Source organism: Puma concolor, chromosome E4 (genome assembly GCF_028749965.1).
Source record: "Puma concolor isolate L17-30 chromosome E4, mPumCon1.1.hap2, whole genome shotgun sequence".
Classification (NCBI taxonomy): Eukaryota; Metazoa; Chordata; class Mammalia; order Carnivora; family Felidae; genus Puma; species Puma concolor.
In genome coordinates, this window is record NC_141683.1 from 66847479 (window position 1) to 66864204 (window position 16726).

Below are 16726 nucleotides of genomic sequence, written 5' to 3' on the forward strand. Positions count from 1 at the left end.
GACCTACCCTATGACCCAGCAATAGCACTGCTAGGAATTTACCCAAGGGATACAGGAGTACTGATGCATAGGGGCACTTGTACCCCAATGTTTATAGCAGCACTCTCACCAATAGCCAAATTATGGAAAGAGCCTAAATGTCCATCAACTGATGAATGGATAAAGAAATTGTGGTTTATATACACAATGGAGTACTACGTGGCAATGAGAAAGAATGAAATATGGTCCTTTGTAGCAACGTGGATGGAACTGGAGAGTGTGATGCTAAGTGAAATAAGCCATACAGAGAAAGACAGATACCATATGGTTTCACTCTTATGTGGATCCTGAGAAACTTAACAGAAACCCATGGGGGAGGGGAAGGAAAAAAAAAAAAAGGTTAGAGTGGGAGAGAGCCAAAGCATAGGAGACTGTTAAAAACTGAGAACAAACTGAGGGTTGATGGGGGGTGGGAGGGAGGGGAGGGTGGATGATGGGTATTGAGGAGGGCACCTGTTGGGATGAGCACTGGGTGTTGTATGAACACCAATTTGACAATAAATTTCATATTTAAAAAATAATAAATACATAAACATTAAAAAAATAAATTAATGTGGCTCTCCTTGAATTTATTGTGCTTGGAGTTTGTTGAACTTCTTGGATGTGTAGGTTCATGTTTTTCTTCAAATTTGGGACATTTTCAGCTATTATTTCTTCAAATATACTTTTTTTTTTAATGTTTATTTTTGAGAGACAGAGTGCAAGCAGGGGAGGAGCAGAGAGAGAGAGGGAGACACAGATCCAAAGCAGGCTCCAGGTTCTAAGCTGTCGACACAGAGCCTGACGTGGGGCTTGAACCCACAAACTGCAAGATCCGAGCTGAAGTCAGATGTTTGACTGAGCCACCCAGGTGCCCCTTCAAATATACTTTCTAATGTATATTTTTTGATAGAGAGTGCAAGCAGGGGAGGGGCAGAGAGAGGGAGACAGACAATATGAAGCAGGCCCTGTGCTAACAGCATCGAGCCCGATGTAGGGGTCGAACTCACAAACCATGAGATCATTACCTGTTGGCCACTTAACCTACTGAGCCACCCAGGCACCCCACTCATATGTGGAATTTTAGAAACAAAACGAACAAAGGAAAAAAATGGCAAACCAAAAAACACTTTTTTTTTTAATTTTTTTAAAACATTTATTATTGAGAAAGAGAGACAAAGCAGGGGAGGGGCAGAGAGAGGGAGACACGGAATCTGAAGCAGGCTCCAGGCTCCGAGCTGTCAGCACAGAGCCTGATGGCGGGGCTCGAACCCACGAACCACGAGATCATGACCTGAGCTGAAGTCAGACACCCAACTGACTGAGCCACCCAGGTGCCCCCAAGAAACACTTAACTATAGAGAACAAATTGCCCGTTACCAAAGGGGAGGTAGGTGGGGGGATGGATGAAATAGGTAATGGAGATTAAGAGTACACTTATCATGATGAGCACAGAGTAATGTATGGAACTGTCGAATCACTATATTGTACACCTGAAACTAATATCTTAACTATAACGGAATTAAATAATTATGTGTCAAAATAGAATTCAGGTGGTATGATAAATTGAATAAAACCTCTCAATCAAGATAATTCTTTTAATTTCTGGCCCAAGGTAGTTCAAATAATTTTTTAAAAAAACCCTCAGTAGGTGCATATAAACTCTGGTGTTGATTTTGGAGCTTGATGAAGTTGACACGTATCAAGTTAGGGCCTATGAGTTTGTCACCATCTGCATCTACTTATAAATAGTATCATCAAATTGCTTAATGCGGAGTTTTAACTGTAACTCATTTGACTTCCATAGATGAAAGTTAAATAGAATTTTATGTTCCTGTCTAGATGTATAGATCCATATCTGGCAAAACAAAGTTTTATTTAAATGGAACCATCTACATATACTTTGTAGCAAAGATGAAATTACATGTTGCACAGTATATGTTTTTGTTTGGTTTTGCTTCTTAACTACAAACATCCTTACCAGAAAACTTTTATGTATCAGAAGGAATTTTTGTACTAAATGCGATATATTATTACACTTAATTATTTTTTTTTAAAAAAATTTTTTTTTCAACGTTTATTTATTTTTGGGACAGAGAGAGACAGAGCATGAACGGGGGAGGGGCAGAGAGAGAGGGAGACACAGAGTCGGAAACAGGCTCCAGGCTCTGAGCCATCAGCCCAGAGCCCGACGCGGGGCTCGAACTCACGGATCGCGAGATCGTGACCTGGCTGAAGTCGGACGCTTAACCGACTGCGCCACCCAGGCGCCCCTACACTTAATTATTTTTAAGAAAACTTGTGTAAGCCTTATGTGACATCACAAGTAATGACATCAAAATTATTTTGAAATCCAGCATGTCGGACATTGTCCCATTGTCTCCAGGCCTGCAGTGTATCTGTCCTGAAATCCATGAATCCCTGGTGTGTGAGGGAATTTGTTTTTCTCTTGCTTTTTTTTTTTTTTTTTAATTATTACTATTTTGTATTTTCTACCTAGTTTACCAATGTTATTACAGGAGCTTTGGGAGCTGGAAACCTACCCTGAGGGTTGTTGTTTTTTTTTTTTTTTTTAAGTAATCTCTACACCCAGTGTGAGGCTCAAACTCACAATCCGAAATCAAGAGTTGCATGCACTGAGCCAGCCAGGTGCCCCTCTCTTACTGTTTTGTTGTTTTTTTTTTTTTAATGTTTATTTATTTATTTTGAGAGAATGTGAGCAGGAGAGGGACAGGGAGACAGAGAGAGAGAATCCCAAGCAGACTCCATACTTGCTTGTTTTCCAAATACTCTTATTTCTTTGATGTTAGATGGTTTTTATTATTATTATTATTATTATTATTATTTATTTTTTAATTTACATCCAGGTTAGTTAGCATATAGTACAACAGTGATTTCAGGAGTAGATTCCTTAGTGCCTCATACCCACTTGGCCCACCCACCCCCCCACACACACACACCCTCCAGCTTGTTCTCCATATTTAAGAGTCTCTTAAAGGGGTGCCTGGGTGGCTCAGTCGGTTAAGCGGCCGACTTCGGCTCAGGTCATGATCTCACGGTCCGTGAGTTCGAGCCCCGCATCGGGCTCTGTGCTGACAGCTCAGAGCCTGGAGCCTGTTTCAGATTCTGTGTCTCCCTCTCTCTGACCCTTCCGCGTTCATGCTCTGTCTCTCTCTGTCTCAAAAATAAATAAACGTTAAAAAAAAAAAAAAGAGTCTCTTATGTTTTGTCCCCCTCCCTATTTTTATATTATTTTTGTTTCCCTTCCCTTATGTTCACCTGTTTTGTCTCTTAAAGTCCTCAAATGAGTGAAGTCGTATGATTTTTGTCTTTCTCTGACTAATTTCACTTAGCATAACACCCTCCAGTTCCATCCACGTAGTTGCAAATGGCAAGATTTCATCCATTTTGATTGCTGAGTAATACTCCATTGTATATATACACCATATTTTCTTTCTCCGTTCATCCATCGATGGACATTTGGGCTCTTTCCATACTTTGGCTATTGTTGATAGTGCTGCTATAAACATAGGGGTGCATGTGTCCCTTCGAAACAGCATACCTGTATCCCGTGGAGAAATGCCTAGTAGTGCAATTGCTGGGTGGTAGGATAGTTCTATTTTTAGTTTTTTGAGGAACCTCCATACTGTTTTCCAGAGTGGCTGCACCACCTTGCATTCCCACCAACAATGCAAAAGAGATCCTCTTTCTCTGCATCCTCACCAACATCTGCTGTTCCCTGAGTTGTTAATGTTAGCCATTCTGACAGTAGACCGTTTTATTATAATATGTCTTAGGGAAGATCTTTTTAGGTTAATCCTTTTGGGGAACCTATAAGCTTCGTAAACTTAGATGTCCAAATCTTTCTTTATATTTGCAGAGTTCTTAGTCACTATGTCTTTAAGTTAGCTTTCTGCCCCCTTTTCCCTCTCTTCTCTTTCTGGGACTCCAGTAATGCATGGATTGTTTCTTTTAATTGTTTCCCACAGTTCACATAAGGTTTCTTCATTCCTTTTTCTTTTCGCCCTTCTGACCAGGTAATTTCAAATGGCATATCTTTAAGTAAGTTCACGGATTCCTTCTTCTGCATGGTTGAATCCACTGTTGGAGTTCCCTATTGAAATTCAGTGCATTCAACTGTAGGATTTCTGTTTGATTTTTATCGTGGTTTCTATTTCTTTGTGTTAAACTTCTCATTTTGTTCATACATTATTTTCCTAATTTTGTTTGGTTTCCTATCTGTGTTTTCTTATAGTTCACTTAATTTCTCTAAGAGGATTATTCTGAATTCTTTGTCAAGCAGTTCATGGATCTCCATTTTTAAGGGCCTTTTATTGAATCTATTAGTTTCCTCTAGTGATGTCATGTTTCCTTGATTATTTGTGATCCTTGTGGACTTGTGTTGATGTCTGCACGTCTTTACAGAATGGCTTCAGCAGGGAAACCCTCCACTAGTCAGACTCTCCAGAGACTCTGGGTGGGCCATATGGTGATGTCCATGGGCAGGCTTGGTGCTGGAGTCCTCAGGTGTGCAAATCTGATGCCTGGGTCAGCAGGTAGACAGGCCTGCTGCCTGGGTCCACTGGGATAGGCCTGGTGCTCGAGTCCATGTGGGTGGGCCTTGGATCCTGGGTCCATGGAGGTAGGTGAGGTACCAGGGACCATGGGGAGTGGGCCTGACAACCCCGTCCGCAAGAGCCAGCCTGACTCTGGTGCTGACTGGGAGCCTGTGTCCATGGGACTCAGCCTGAAGCCGGGTCAGTGAGGGGTTGCTTGGACCTAGGGTGAACTGGAGCCTGGGTCCATGGGAGTTGGCCCAGAGTCTGTGGTCATGGTGGCCAGCCTGGCTACATTTCTTAAACGACAGAATCACTATGGAGACTTTGAATGTTTGAGATGGTCAGATTTAGGAGGAATCTGAAGTCTCATCTGGCCAGTCCCTTCATGTTAAAGATGAGGAAACCACAATATAGAAAATAAAATGTCTAATCCAAGGTCACTTGGAAAAATAATGACAGAACTGATATCTCTTGCTCCTATTCCAGTGCTCTTTGATTTATACTACCCTGTCCCAGCAAGGAATGTTATCTTAAGAGGTAAGTTTTGTAATTAAGTCCTCTCTAAAACTCATGATCTTCAACCTTGGTGGATAATCCTTTTGTGGTATGAGCCTTTCAAGTTTCCCTGACATCTTAACCCATATGAGCCCAGTTCTTATTTTCCACTCCCTCCCTATACTTGGTGATTAACATACTATATTCTAATTGTTGACATTAGCCTTCCGTTACTCTTGGAATCTTTAGACTTATATATATGCTTTTGGAACTTTTGTTGGTTTTGTTTTATGACGAATACTCTTCTTTCTGTTGTAATTTCTTTTGGTGGCTACATAATTTTATTTACCAAACTATTGCATGCTGACAAATAATATGTATCCACAGCGTATCCATAACTTAGAAAACGAATCTAGCGGGAACCATGACCATTATGAATCCACACTGTCTAACTAATTGAGGTGATCATAATGCATGTTTCTATTTCCATTATCTGGGACCCTGTTTTGACCACCTTTAGATAAGAGAGTCCTAAAATCTGTCCTTTTTCTTTACGTTTGAGAATCTTGTCCTTCTCTGGTAATACTCTTCAAGGGTTTTACTTAACTCCCCTTTACTGAAAATGACCATGATCTAATTCCAGCATTTTTTTCAAGGAGGAAGCACAGAGTAATGTTTGATAACTATGTGGGAAGAATTCAATCAAGAGAAGTGTAGAATTTGGGAGGCTGGCTTTATCACAAGTCTGTATCAGATTAAATGTGTGTTGGTGGGGAGGGACAAGGGAAAGAAATAGTGGTTCTCTATGGAACGCTCCTCTTCCCACCTCATCACTACTGTCATTCCATTAGAAAATTAGAAAGCAGAGGGATCATCCATGTTTTCACAAATACTGTCCCTGCACAATGGCAAGCCATCACTAAGCCTTGTATTTCCAGATTCCAAATGATATAAACTTCATAGAATTTCTAAAGTATAAGGAATCATCCTAGGTGACTAATTTTAGAAGTCACAGCACTTGGAATTTTCGTGCTGAAGATCTGCTGATGATCTAACGACCATGGCCCATAAAATAATCCCTGTGGTGCAGGAGTTACGATCTAATGAAGATGAGACCTTTCACCACTCACTGTTACACAGTCCAGTGTAATACAGGGCTCCGTACAGGATTCAGAGGAAAGCAAATGTACCTTAGGCTGCTGCTATAGAGAAATACATGTATCTTGTTAGGGTAAAACACAAATAGGCATGGTTGGGAGGAAAATATTCCAGGTGTTAGAATCTGTAATTGCTCAGAATGGCACAGAATATGTTACTAGGAAGATGAAGAACGGACCCCTCTGGCTAGAGCATTGGGTTTATTTACATTTTTTTTAAATGTTTATTTATTTTTGAGAGAGGGAGAGGGAGACACAGAATCCAAAGCAGGCTTCAGGCTCTAAGCTGTCAGCACAGAGCCCAACGCGGGGCTCGAACTCACGAACCACAAGATCATGACCTGAGCCAAAGTCAGACACTTAACTGACTAAGCACCCAGGTGCCCTGAGCAGTGGATTTATTCAGAAGGCAGTAGAAGACTGGGTTCTGGGCACACTCTGGAGAGCTTGCAGAGGGCATCCTCAAACGTGGTACCCACACTGACTTACTGAGAAAGATCGTTTTCAGAGGCCAATCAGCTGAATGTACAGATGCAAACAGTCTGTTCAATTTGAATATGAAAATCAAAACGGAGACTGAGATTTCAGTGAACGGTCAAGTTATAATGTGTAATGATTAAATTTCTGAAATTTGGTACATCGTTTCAGGAACTGGGGTCAAGCATGTATTCATTGATCTTTTTTTTTTTTAAGAAATTCATGTTACTTAACTTGTTTTTATTATGAAAGAATTTTCCATGGTCATTAGATCTGGCATCTGAATTCCTGCTGTTCTCCTGGGGTCCAGAAGTAGTTGTAAAGTTATCAGACCAGAGTTTAAAGAGGAAGGCTTAACTTCTTTAGCCATTTTATATGATAAGCGCATTTACCTTCCTATTTAATTCTGTTTTCTTTTGAGCAAGCCAAGACTTCCAATTACAGCTAATCCGTTTTTCCTTTGGGAGAATCAAGTTTTTGGTCAGGTTTTAACCCACATTCTTTCCTTTAGAGCTCTTTTTATTAACACTCTTAATTATAGTTCTGCAAAACAAAAAATGATTTATGTGTGTGCTAACAGAAGCAATCAGAGGATGGCACAATTTCATGAAGTCAAAACCTTGTGGTTCTAGGCTTTTTTTTTTCATATAATTAGTTTTATTTGAAAATCGTATGGTTAACAGACATAATTATTTTAAGATATTCACCATGGCGAAAATTTATCCTAACCTAGGCATTTTATTTACTTCTTAAAGGACTTTCTTCAGGAGACACCACACCTTTAATGCACGAAAACGTGCTGAGTGCATCCACGCATGCTGTTAGTGACGATGAGTCTGCAGAAGTAAATGCTAATGATCCAGCAGAAGCCCCGAAGCTAGTTCTTCAGTATCTGTTCTCACTTATCCGAGGTGAAGTTGAGCAGGTGGATTCAAGAGCACTTCCCCTTTGCCTTCACCAGGTACTCCATTACACTCTTGCCTTCCGCCCTCAGCATTTATAATCACGTAAAATGCAGTTCTCTGCGACTGATTCTCCCCCACCTGTCCTTGGTGAGCCCAGGAGGTGGCCCTGCACCAGTGGCTGGTGGGAAATTTAGCATGCGACTACTGGTGGCCACACATGGGCTATGAATGATCAATCCGTTCAAATAATCACTGCCTTCCTTTATTTGGTGAATAAGCTGTGTACGAATAGGAGTCTGTGTAGCAAGTGCTTAGTAAGTACCACCTAGATGCCAAAAACTCTGCTAGACTCGGGGGGAACAAAGATTCCTTAACAGAGTATGTCCTAAAGAGAGCCACTGTGGAGTAGGAGCAACACTTACAGAGATAAATAATTGTAGAAGCGTGTACTAAGTGTAGACATATATCTAAGATTCAACAAAAGCACAACACGTGTGATTAACTTTGTCCTGTGGGCATTAGCAGAAAAGAAGGTGACTCTTGAGCTGGGTTTTGCGGGGTATGCAGGTGCTCACCAGGGCGAGCTGGTTCAGGAAGACCGATCAGCTCCTGCAAAGACATGGCGGAGATGTTGTTGGAGATTAAGATGGAAAAGAGATGGAATAATGGGGGGCAGGGAAGTCTTGCTTCTAGGGACTGGCAGTCTTTAGTGAGGGGAGTGCCAAATCAAATTTGAATTTTAATGTTTTTTTTTTTTTTTGAAAGAGAGAGAGAGAGACAGAGTATGGGCAGGAGAGGGGCAGAGAGAAGGAGACACAGAATCTGAAGCAGGCTCCAAGCTCTGAGCTGTCAGCACCGAGCCCGATGCAGGGCTCGAACTCATGAACTGTGAGATCATGACCTGAGCCAAAGTCGGACGCCTAACTGACAGAGCCGCCCAGGTGCCCCTCAAATTTTGATTTTAGAAAAATAACTCTGCTGATGGTTGGGAGGGTAAGTTAGGAGGTGAAGAGCCTGGACACTGGGAGGCGTTCCAGACAGTAGAGAGGAAGCTTTTTTACACAAGAGCCCATTCAGAAAAATGAGATATGAGCTGCATTTTATTTTTCCTTTAAAGTGAAAATAATAAAATAATGGAGAAACTGAGACTCCCTCACAAAACAAATTCCTTATAATTCTGGGGTCAGAATTTGTTTTTTCCATTCAGAGCATCTGTTTTTGGAACATCATGAGAGAAATTTGAACATAGCCGGTATGTTACATAATATTATTTATTGCTCTAATTTCTTGAGACTAGTAATAGAATTTTTTCTTGGTTGTTGGTTTTTTTTTTTTGACTGTTTATTTATTTATTTTTGAGAGAGCAAGCAGGGGTGGGGCAGAGAGAAAGGGAGACAGAATCCCAAGTAGGATCCTCTCTGTCAGTGCAGAGCACCATGTGGGGCTCGAACTCACGAACCGTGAGATCATGACCTGACCGAAACCAAGAGTCAGATGCTCAACTGACTGAGCCACTCAGGTGCTCCCCACCCCCCCTTTTTTTTGTCTTTTTCTTTTTGGTAATAGAATTGTAGGTTTTGTAGTATATAGCGTCCTTGTTCTTGAGAGATACATGCCCAAGTGTTTGGGAGTAAAATGACATAGTGCCCATATTATGATATTTTCACTTATCATGACGTATGACATTTCAGTAGGAAAAAGTATGTAAGAGAGGGAAAGACAGAGAAAGCAAATTTGACAGAATGTCAACATTTGGCAGATCTAATAAGAGGTAAATGGCTGTTGGTTTCACTCTTCTTTGAACTCTTCTGTAGAATTTTGATAAAAAGTTGAGGAAAAGGACATTTGGAGTAAAGGAAATAGCAAATGTAGTCAAATCTTTTCAAGTTTATGTCACTGGGCTGTTGTTTCGTTAAAGGTAAGAAGAATGTTCTTTTCTACTGCTCTATGATCCTGCAGCCGAGGCAGTTCTAGGACTGCTAGACCTCTATCAGGCCTCAAGATTATTTAAAACAATTTTTAAGTTTGTTTGTTTATGTGTCTGTCTGTTTGTATTTTTATTTACTTATTTTGTAATCTCTGCACCCAGCATGGGGCTCAAACTCACGACCCTGAGATCAAGAGTCACGTGAGTGAGCCAGCCAGGCTCCTTTTACTTAATTTTTTCACGTCTCAATATAAAATTCCACCCCTAATCCCCCAGGAACATATCAGTTTGCTGAGTCCTGTAGGCCGTGCTTCTTACATGTCTGAGCAATCCGTCCTCCCCTGACAGAGGGGCTTAGGGGACATGGTGGTGGTTTAAAAGCGGGGCTTTGGGCTCCCCCACTAACAGTCTCAGTGGCTTTCAGTTTCTTCTGTAAATGGCAGAGGACTCAATGAAATAATGCATGTAAAAGCACTTGACGTAGTGCTTGGTACACAGTAAGAGCCAAGTAAATGCTAAGCATTATGACTGTAGCCTCACTGTCACTAATTCAAAGACTGCTTGCTTGGAGAGAAGGCTGGGGGTCAGCAGAGGCGCTGAGGCAGCAGGAGTGAGCTGCAGGGTGTGCTCTTCAGCCGAGAAGACTTGAGTCCATCGGCCTCCCAGGGGAGACACAAATCAGGGAGAGGTGGAGGCCGTTTCGTCCATTTCAGTAACTCCCAGCAAGGCACATTGTGTCTTTCGCCTGGAATTGCTAGTTACTGACATTTTGCCGAATTTTCATGCCCCCCACCCCCTACAGACACGTATTTGCCACTGAAACACCGTACTTTTTAGGTATTATATCACATCACCCCTAAATACACACGCATGTGTTTCCCAACACCGTGGGTACCCCTCTGCGTGACCTGTATCAACCACAAGAAACGAGATGCTGGTAAAATAGTATTATTTCACGTACAGCTTGTATTTGAATTCTCCTCACGTTGTTCCACAAATGTGACTAGTTTTCCCCGAATCCAGGATCCCATGAAAGACCACACATTGCATTCGGTCGTCAAGACTCTTTAGTCTTACGTGATCGGAAACAGTCTGTGCCTGAAAAGTTTTTTTTTTAACTTTCGTAACATTGACCCTTATGAAGAGCCCAAGACTTCTTGTAGAATGTCCCATAATTAGGTTTTGTCTGATTATCTCTCCATGGTGTGATTCAGTTTAAACCATTTTGGACAATGATTCTGCTTGGGTAGCATTCCATACCCACTTCTCTCTTGAACCCACTCTGGTCTGGCTTTTGTCCCCACACTCCACCAAAATGACATTCTGAAGGTCGTAGGTGGCCTCCATGTTGCAAATCCAGTGGTCAGTCCTCAGTTTCCATCCTGCTGGAGGCATTAGAACCTTTGACAGGTTAATCACATACTCCCATTTTGAAACACTTTCTTTATTTCCCTTTGGGACCCTTCCTTCTTGGCTTTCACGTCTTGCGTCACTAGCCATGCTTTCTCTGACTCGTTTGTTGAGTCCTCCAAAGATTACTCAGTTTTCAGCATTGGAGCACTTCACTAGGCAGTTCTGAACTCCGGACTTCAGTATCTGGCCTCCTGAGGTGTCTGCAGAGCATTTCAAACTTAAGATGTCCCCAATCAAACTTCAGTTTTTCTTCCAAATCTTCTGCTTTCCTAGTCTTCCAGACCCTTTTGTTACACGGCAACTCCATCCATTTAGTTGCTGAGACCAAATACTTTACAGCCAAATTTTATTTACCTCCCCCCACATCCAGTTCCAGTCAGAAAGTGCTGCAGACCTATTTCCACGTATGCCCAGAATCTGAGCCCTTCTTCCCTCCTTCATTGCCCCCACCCCGGTACGGGACACCGTCACATCTCACCTGGTTCTCGCAGTGAACCCCTCACTGTAGAAACCCTGTCCTCTCCCTCTTCCATGTTATCACTGTCCTCCATACAGCAGTCATTGTGACCCATTGTGACTTCTGTGGGTCATGATGTGACATGTGTCACATCATGTCAGCCTCTGCTTAGAGCCCTCTCGTGGCTTCTCATCAGAGTAAAAGCTAAAATCCCTACGTGGCCTAGAAGACCCTGCACGGTGCGGTGCTGTTCCCTGGTACACCTCAGTTTCTGAAACTCTCCCTCTTAGTCACCCCTTTCCACGTACACTTGCCTTCTGGTGTTTCCTCAGATATCCAAGGATGCTCTTGCTTCAGGGCCTCTGGTGTCTCCTTTCTGCTCTTTCTGAGGAAACCACTAGAGGCTGCACCAAAACAAAGGACTAAACCAAGGAGCAGGATGCGAGATAGCTGAAATTGGGGATCTTGCCTAGGAGAGAGGCGAAAGGAGTCTGTAGGTGAAGGAATGTTCTAAGACGACAGCTTTGTACTGAGGAGAGAGTAACCAAGTTCCGTTTGGAGGGGATCAGAATAGTCTAGGGAGAAACTTCTATATCATTTTCCTATTTCTGAGTATTTGCTGTACCTGAGTGTATCGAGGGCAGATTTAGACTCTTGGTGATGTGTTTGGAGTTGTCTAAGTGACAAGTGCATGTAAAACTGTGCCCCCCCCCAAAAAAAAAAAAAGAAAAGTGGGAGGGAAAAGGAAAGAAAAAAGTAACTCCAGAGGAAACCAACGGTTTTCAGGAAGGGGAAAGTAGTAAGAGTTTACTGTCTGGATAGGCTCAATGACAAGGTACACATTAGATGTTATCTACCCATAACAGGCTAACAGTGTGTGTGGGGGGGGGGGGTGTCACAGAATGTGTACATGTAGCGTGTGTTTGCAGGGCTAGGCTGAGGGGAGCAAAAGACTCAGTCCTCATCTTCTAAAAGTGAAAAATCCAGAAATGACCAAAATAGGCATAATGTGTAGGGAGACACAGGTTAAAAGAAAAAAACCGGAAGGACTCTGAATGCTTGCTCCCGAAGAAAGGAGAAAAGGGCAAGAGTGGCAGGGCTTTGTGAGCACATATTATAGGGCTCTGTGACTCCGTACGCCACAGGCACGCACGGTTTTAATGAGAGTAACTGAAAGGAGGCACTGATCACTCAAACATAAGGTGAGGACAGCCTGTGGGTTACGGTGGCGGCGATGGATACGGAGAGGGATGGATCGCGGTCCTCTGGAGGGGACGGTCACTAGGACTTGGTGTGGGTACGAAGCAGATGAGAGAAGTCAGAGATGACCAGGAGATGCGGCTGGGCGAGGGGTGGTACCATTAACAGAAATGAGGAATTGGAGAGGGAGAGTCCATTATTTTGGAAGTGATGTATCATTGAATATGTGCTAAAGGCCGTTGGAAACATGACTACAGTTACATCAGATACATCCTTGTATTTTTAGCTCTTGAAACTCTTGAAGATTCCACTTAAAAATTCTTGTTCTCGGTATGAGTAATCTTTCACACACTTATTTAATATGACTGCAGGCTAGCTTTAGGTATATAACTGAACTCATAAACTTGGACGCCTTTCATATAGAAGTGGGAAGGGAAACACCAAGTGGGGTGCTCTGTGCTCAGTGAGTTGATACTGAACTGGTGTCAGACTCAGACAGGAAATAGATGTGCTGGGATCCTTGAAGCCAGTCTCTGTGACTGGGGTCAAAAAATACACCTTCCTACTTCCCTTTTCTAGTTCCTGGTAGGTGACTTAAAACTGTTGCCCTCCCAAAGTGACTTTCAGCTTACTTCTTCCCATGATTCTACTCTGCATCTTGTACTTCTGGGTCAGACTCAGACTCAGAAACCATTCTCAGCACTTACTGCTGTGTGTTGACCACTACGCTAGACACGTACTCCCTCATTACCCTTTACAGCAGCCTAGCAGCCTGGTCTCGGAGAGTTGTAGGTGTTACTGTCCCTGTCGGACGGATAAGGGAAGCTGCGGCTTGAGACATGAGATGACATATCTGTCCAAGGTCACACGGCCAACGGTAGCAAAGCTTGGACCAGAACACAGGTCAGTTACTCACCTCCACACTCCGCATTCTCTCTGCCGTTCCAGGCTACCTCCAAGATTTAGACCTGGGATATCAAAGGAGATGCTAGACTGGCCAGGGGCGGGCTTCTACCGGGGCAGTGTATTTATTTTCTCAGATGCCCTTTCACCTGGAAATGCCTTTTACTTTTGAGGCATTGGGTCTCATGACCCTCTCTCTGTGGTTGCTTTTAGGTTACTGGAACCGTCACAGAAATCTGGAAGCTAATTGAAATGTATATTTCTGTAGTGCCAGAAAGTCTGGTTTGTAAGCGTGTGCAGCTTTTTATAAATGACTGTGCCAGTGGTGCACAAATGCAGCAGGCGAGGAGAATAGCTTTGAAGAGCCAGAAATCTAATCATCGTGGGCAACCAGAAACCGTCTTGGATGTGATGGGTAGTCGATTTTTCACTGGAAGTTGATAAATGAAATGACACTGGTTTCTGTTAGGTGTAACCCAGTGGTGCTCACCACTGCTGGCTCATGAGAACCACATCCAGTGACGTCCATCATGTTGGGAGCTCAGGATTGGCCGTGATGGAAGTATTGACACCACAGAAATGAGCAAATGCTACAAATCAGGGCTCTCTCCAGCACTCAGGGGCCAGAGGTTAGACACGGACCAGCACACTGCTGGTTGTAGTATATGAAATTCTTGTTTTGGGAGTAAAAAGTGGTCAAATATTGACAATCTGCTGTGGTTCCAGTAGGACCAATATAGCACACCTTTAGATCGATGAGCTGATAAAGACAAGCAGTTTATCCTTGGCAAAGTCCTGAGAATAGAAAATAAGTGTGGGCTCAAGCTTTAGGTGAAATTAAAACTTGACAGAGAAGTGATTGAGTCCAGTTACGTATATTGCCCATAGAAAAATGTTAGAGCTGTCGTATAAATTTTAAGCTAGGCAGATATCTTCTTTTAAAAGTATGCTGTTGCCACCATAGGACTTGGGGGAAAACGTTCCTCTTTGTTGCTTGATTATAGATTTGACAAGGACTTCATTGCTCTTTGCATTGGCAGAGAGCTGGAAAATGGAGACAGGGATCTATAAATGGAACACCTTTTTTAACTAGAGACTTAGTAAGAATGAAACGGTTTTACAAGTGTAAAGGACTTATGTGAAATACTCTAAATATGACAACAGCTTATGCAAATATTTCTCAGTGAATACTTTCAGTTTTACTGTTCTATTTATTAATGCCATATCTAAATAAAGATAGAAATAAAAGATCCCCGCGTTTTTAGAGGCCAAGAATTTTTCAGTTGAAGTATGCGTTAGAATGAATCTGGTAACTGATCAGCCTCGACTGGGTCCAGATCCTGAGGCTCTGGACCCCCCATCCAGTGCCCTTTATACTGTGTGGCACTTTGTATATATTCCAGCCATCGTTGCTCAACTGTTTAGCACTATTGGCCTTTTGTGAAATACCGAAAGAGAACCAAAAGTCAGTGTCCCGTGAGGTAGTTTGTGAAATGCACATGAGTCTCATGTGACTTGACGCCTTTTAACTTTGTGATTTACAATACATAGTCACTCTTTCCCTCACCCTATCTCTTTACAAGCCCCTGTAGCGTTTTCCTCATTCGTTAGAGTTCTTACTTCTAAACTCTAACAAATCGGTGAAGTTTGCTTTGATGTGAAGTAGAGTAGGAAGAGAGGTTGTGTAAAGACCAAAGAACATCTCTGTTTACTCTGCTTGTGATAAGTGACTTCAGAAATGTGTCCTGTGCCTACAGTCAGATTTCTTCTCATCTGGTGAATAAGAGTTTTCTTAGTTTGATGACACTCTGAGAGTGTCAAGGTCTTGATGTTTTCCAGGTTTGCCTTTTCATCCAAATATGAATCTAATTTCCTGTGTGTGTGTGTTTGTTTGTTTGTTTGACAGATAGCAGAGTCCTATTTCCAGGAGGAAGACTGTATCCTTTTCTTAAATTCAGGAAGAAATTCATAGGACTGACTCATAGAGAACTGCCCATGTTTTTAAAATTGAGATTTACATACAACATGTTTATATCTGTTGTTTTCAGTGGGTTTTAACAGCTGTGTCCACCCATGTAACCACCTCAGAAAGCAAGATGTAGAGAATTTCTGCTACTCCGGAAGATTCTCTAGAACCACCCAAATTTGACCTGACATGTAGAAGCCCCAATTTTACCATAATATCAATTTTGCGTGTTTAGGAGAGGGGGGGAGAAGCACATTGCTGAAAAGTATAATTTGAAAATCTATTGGATTTTCTTTCTTTTGAATTAAAACAGAAGTCCGAGTCAAGTGATATTCATTTGGCCATACTACACCTGGTAAATCTCAGGACTTTCTTATTATAACTTCTGGCTGCAGAAGGAAGACCGAATTCTTCATTTGTAATAGAAACAGGATAGATGCTGTCAAGTGAGACCGCCCAGGCAGGAGCTTAGCTTTTCTATCGGAAACATTTCTTCCCCCAGTTTTCCACTTGGCCTTTTTATAAATGGCTCCTCTTTTTCAGGGATGGCCCAATATCTACTCTCTAGAAAGAATGTGCCCTAAACTCACCTGTATTTCCCCATTTGTGCGATGTGTTTCTCCTGCTAACCTTGTCGACTTTTACCACGTCTCTAAGCAGACTGCGGGAGAAGCAGCTATTATCCCTGTCAGACAAACTGTGGAAACTTGAGACGGTGGCCGTTCATGACTAAGCGTGCGGGAAATCTAATTCTGGTGGAAATGCGGCTAGAACGCTTTTCTAACCAAATAGTGAGTACTTCGTAGGGCACTGAAGACCAGCACCCACATCTCGGGGAGCTTCTTGGTATGCAAATCTAGGGGTCTGAGAATCAGAGCTTCGGGGATCCGACCCAGGAATATGCATTTTGGCAAGTTTCCCAGATACAGTTTGTGTCCAGTAAAGTTTGAGAAACACTGGTGTACTTTAGGGCAGAGGGAAATGGAAAATGGAATTGCCCCTCTTCCCCCTGGCCTACTTGATGATCCCCCGCCTAGGCGGCGGATGAACCTCGGTTATCGTGGGAAGGGCAAAAAGCTAAACAGCGAGTTTTTTCTCTTCCTTCTTTCTGGGTCAACATTTAGAACAAGGCCCAAAGGAAGATAGACAGCTGGACAATTTATCACGACCTCCTATGATGCTAAATGCATGATACGGATGGAGAAGGCGGAAGTTTATACGAAAACCCACAAAAGAGTACACGCACGTA

The 16726-nt window shown here is 42.5% G+C and overlaps 1 protein-coding gene across 2 annotated transcripts in view; it reads left to right on the forward strand.

Moving 5' to 3' along the window:
• The window catches only part of CNST (consortin, connexin sorting protein), a 118805-nt gene that overhangs the window by 67558 nt on the left and 34521 nt on the right, over positions 1-16726 (forward strand). Inside the window, exons 3-5 of one of the 2 annotated variants that reach the window (XM_086693455.1) lie at positions 5064-5114; positions 7462-7667; positions 15418-15448. In XM_086693455.1, the coding sequence (XP_086549581.1) occupies positions 5064-5114; positions 7462-7667; positions 15418-15448 (288 nt within the window). The remainder of the gene's footprint in view (positions 1-5063; positions 5115-7461; positions 7668-15417; positions 15449-16726) is intronic. The other variant, XM_025926313.2, reaches the window with a different exon arrangement.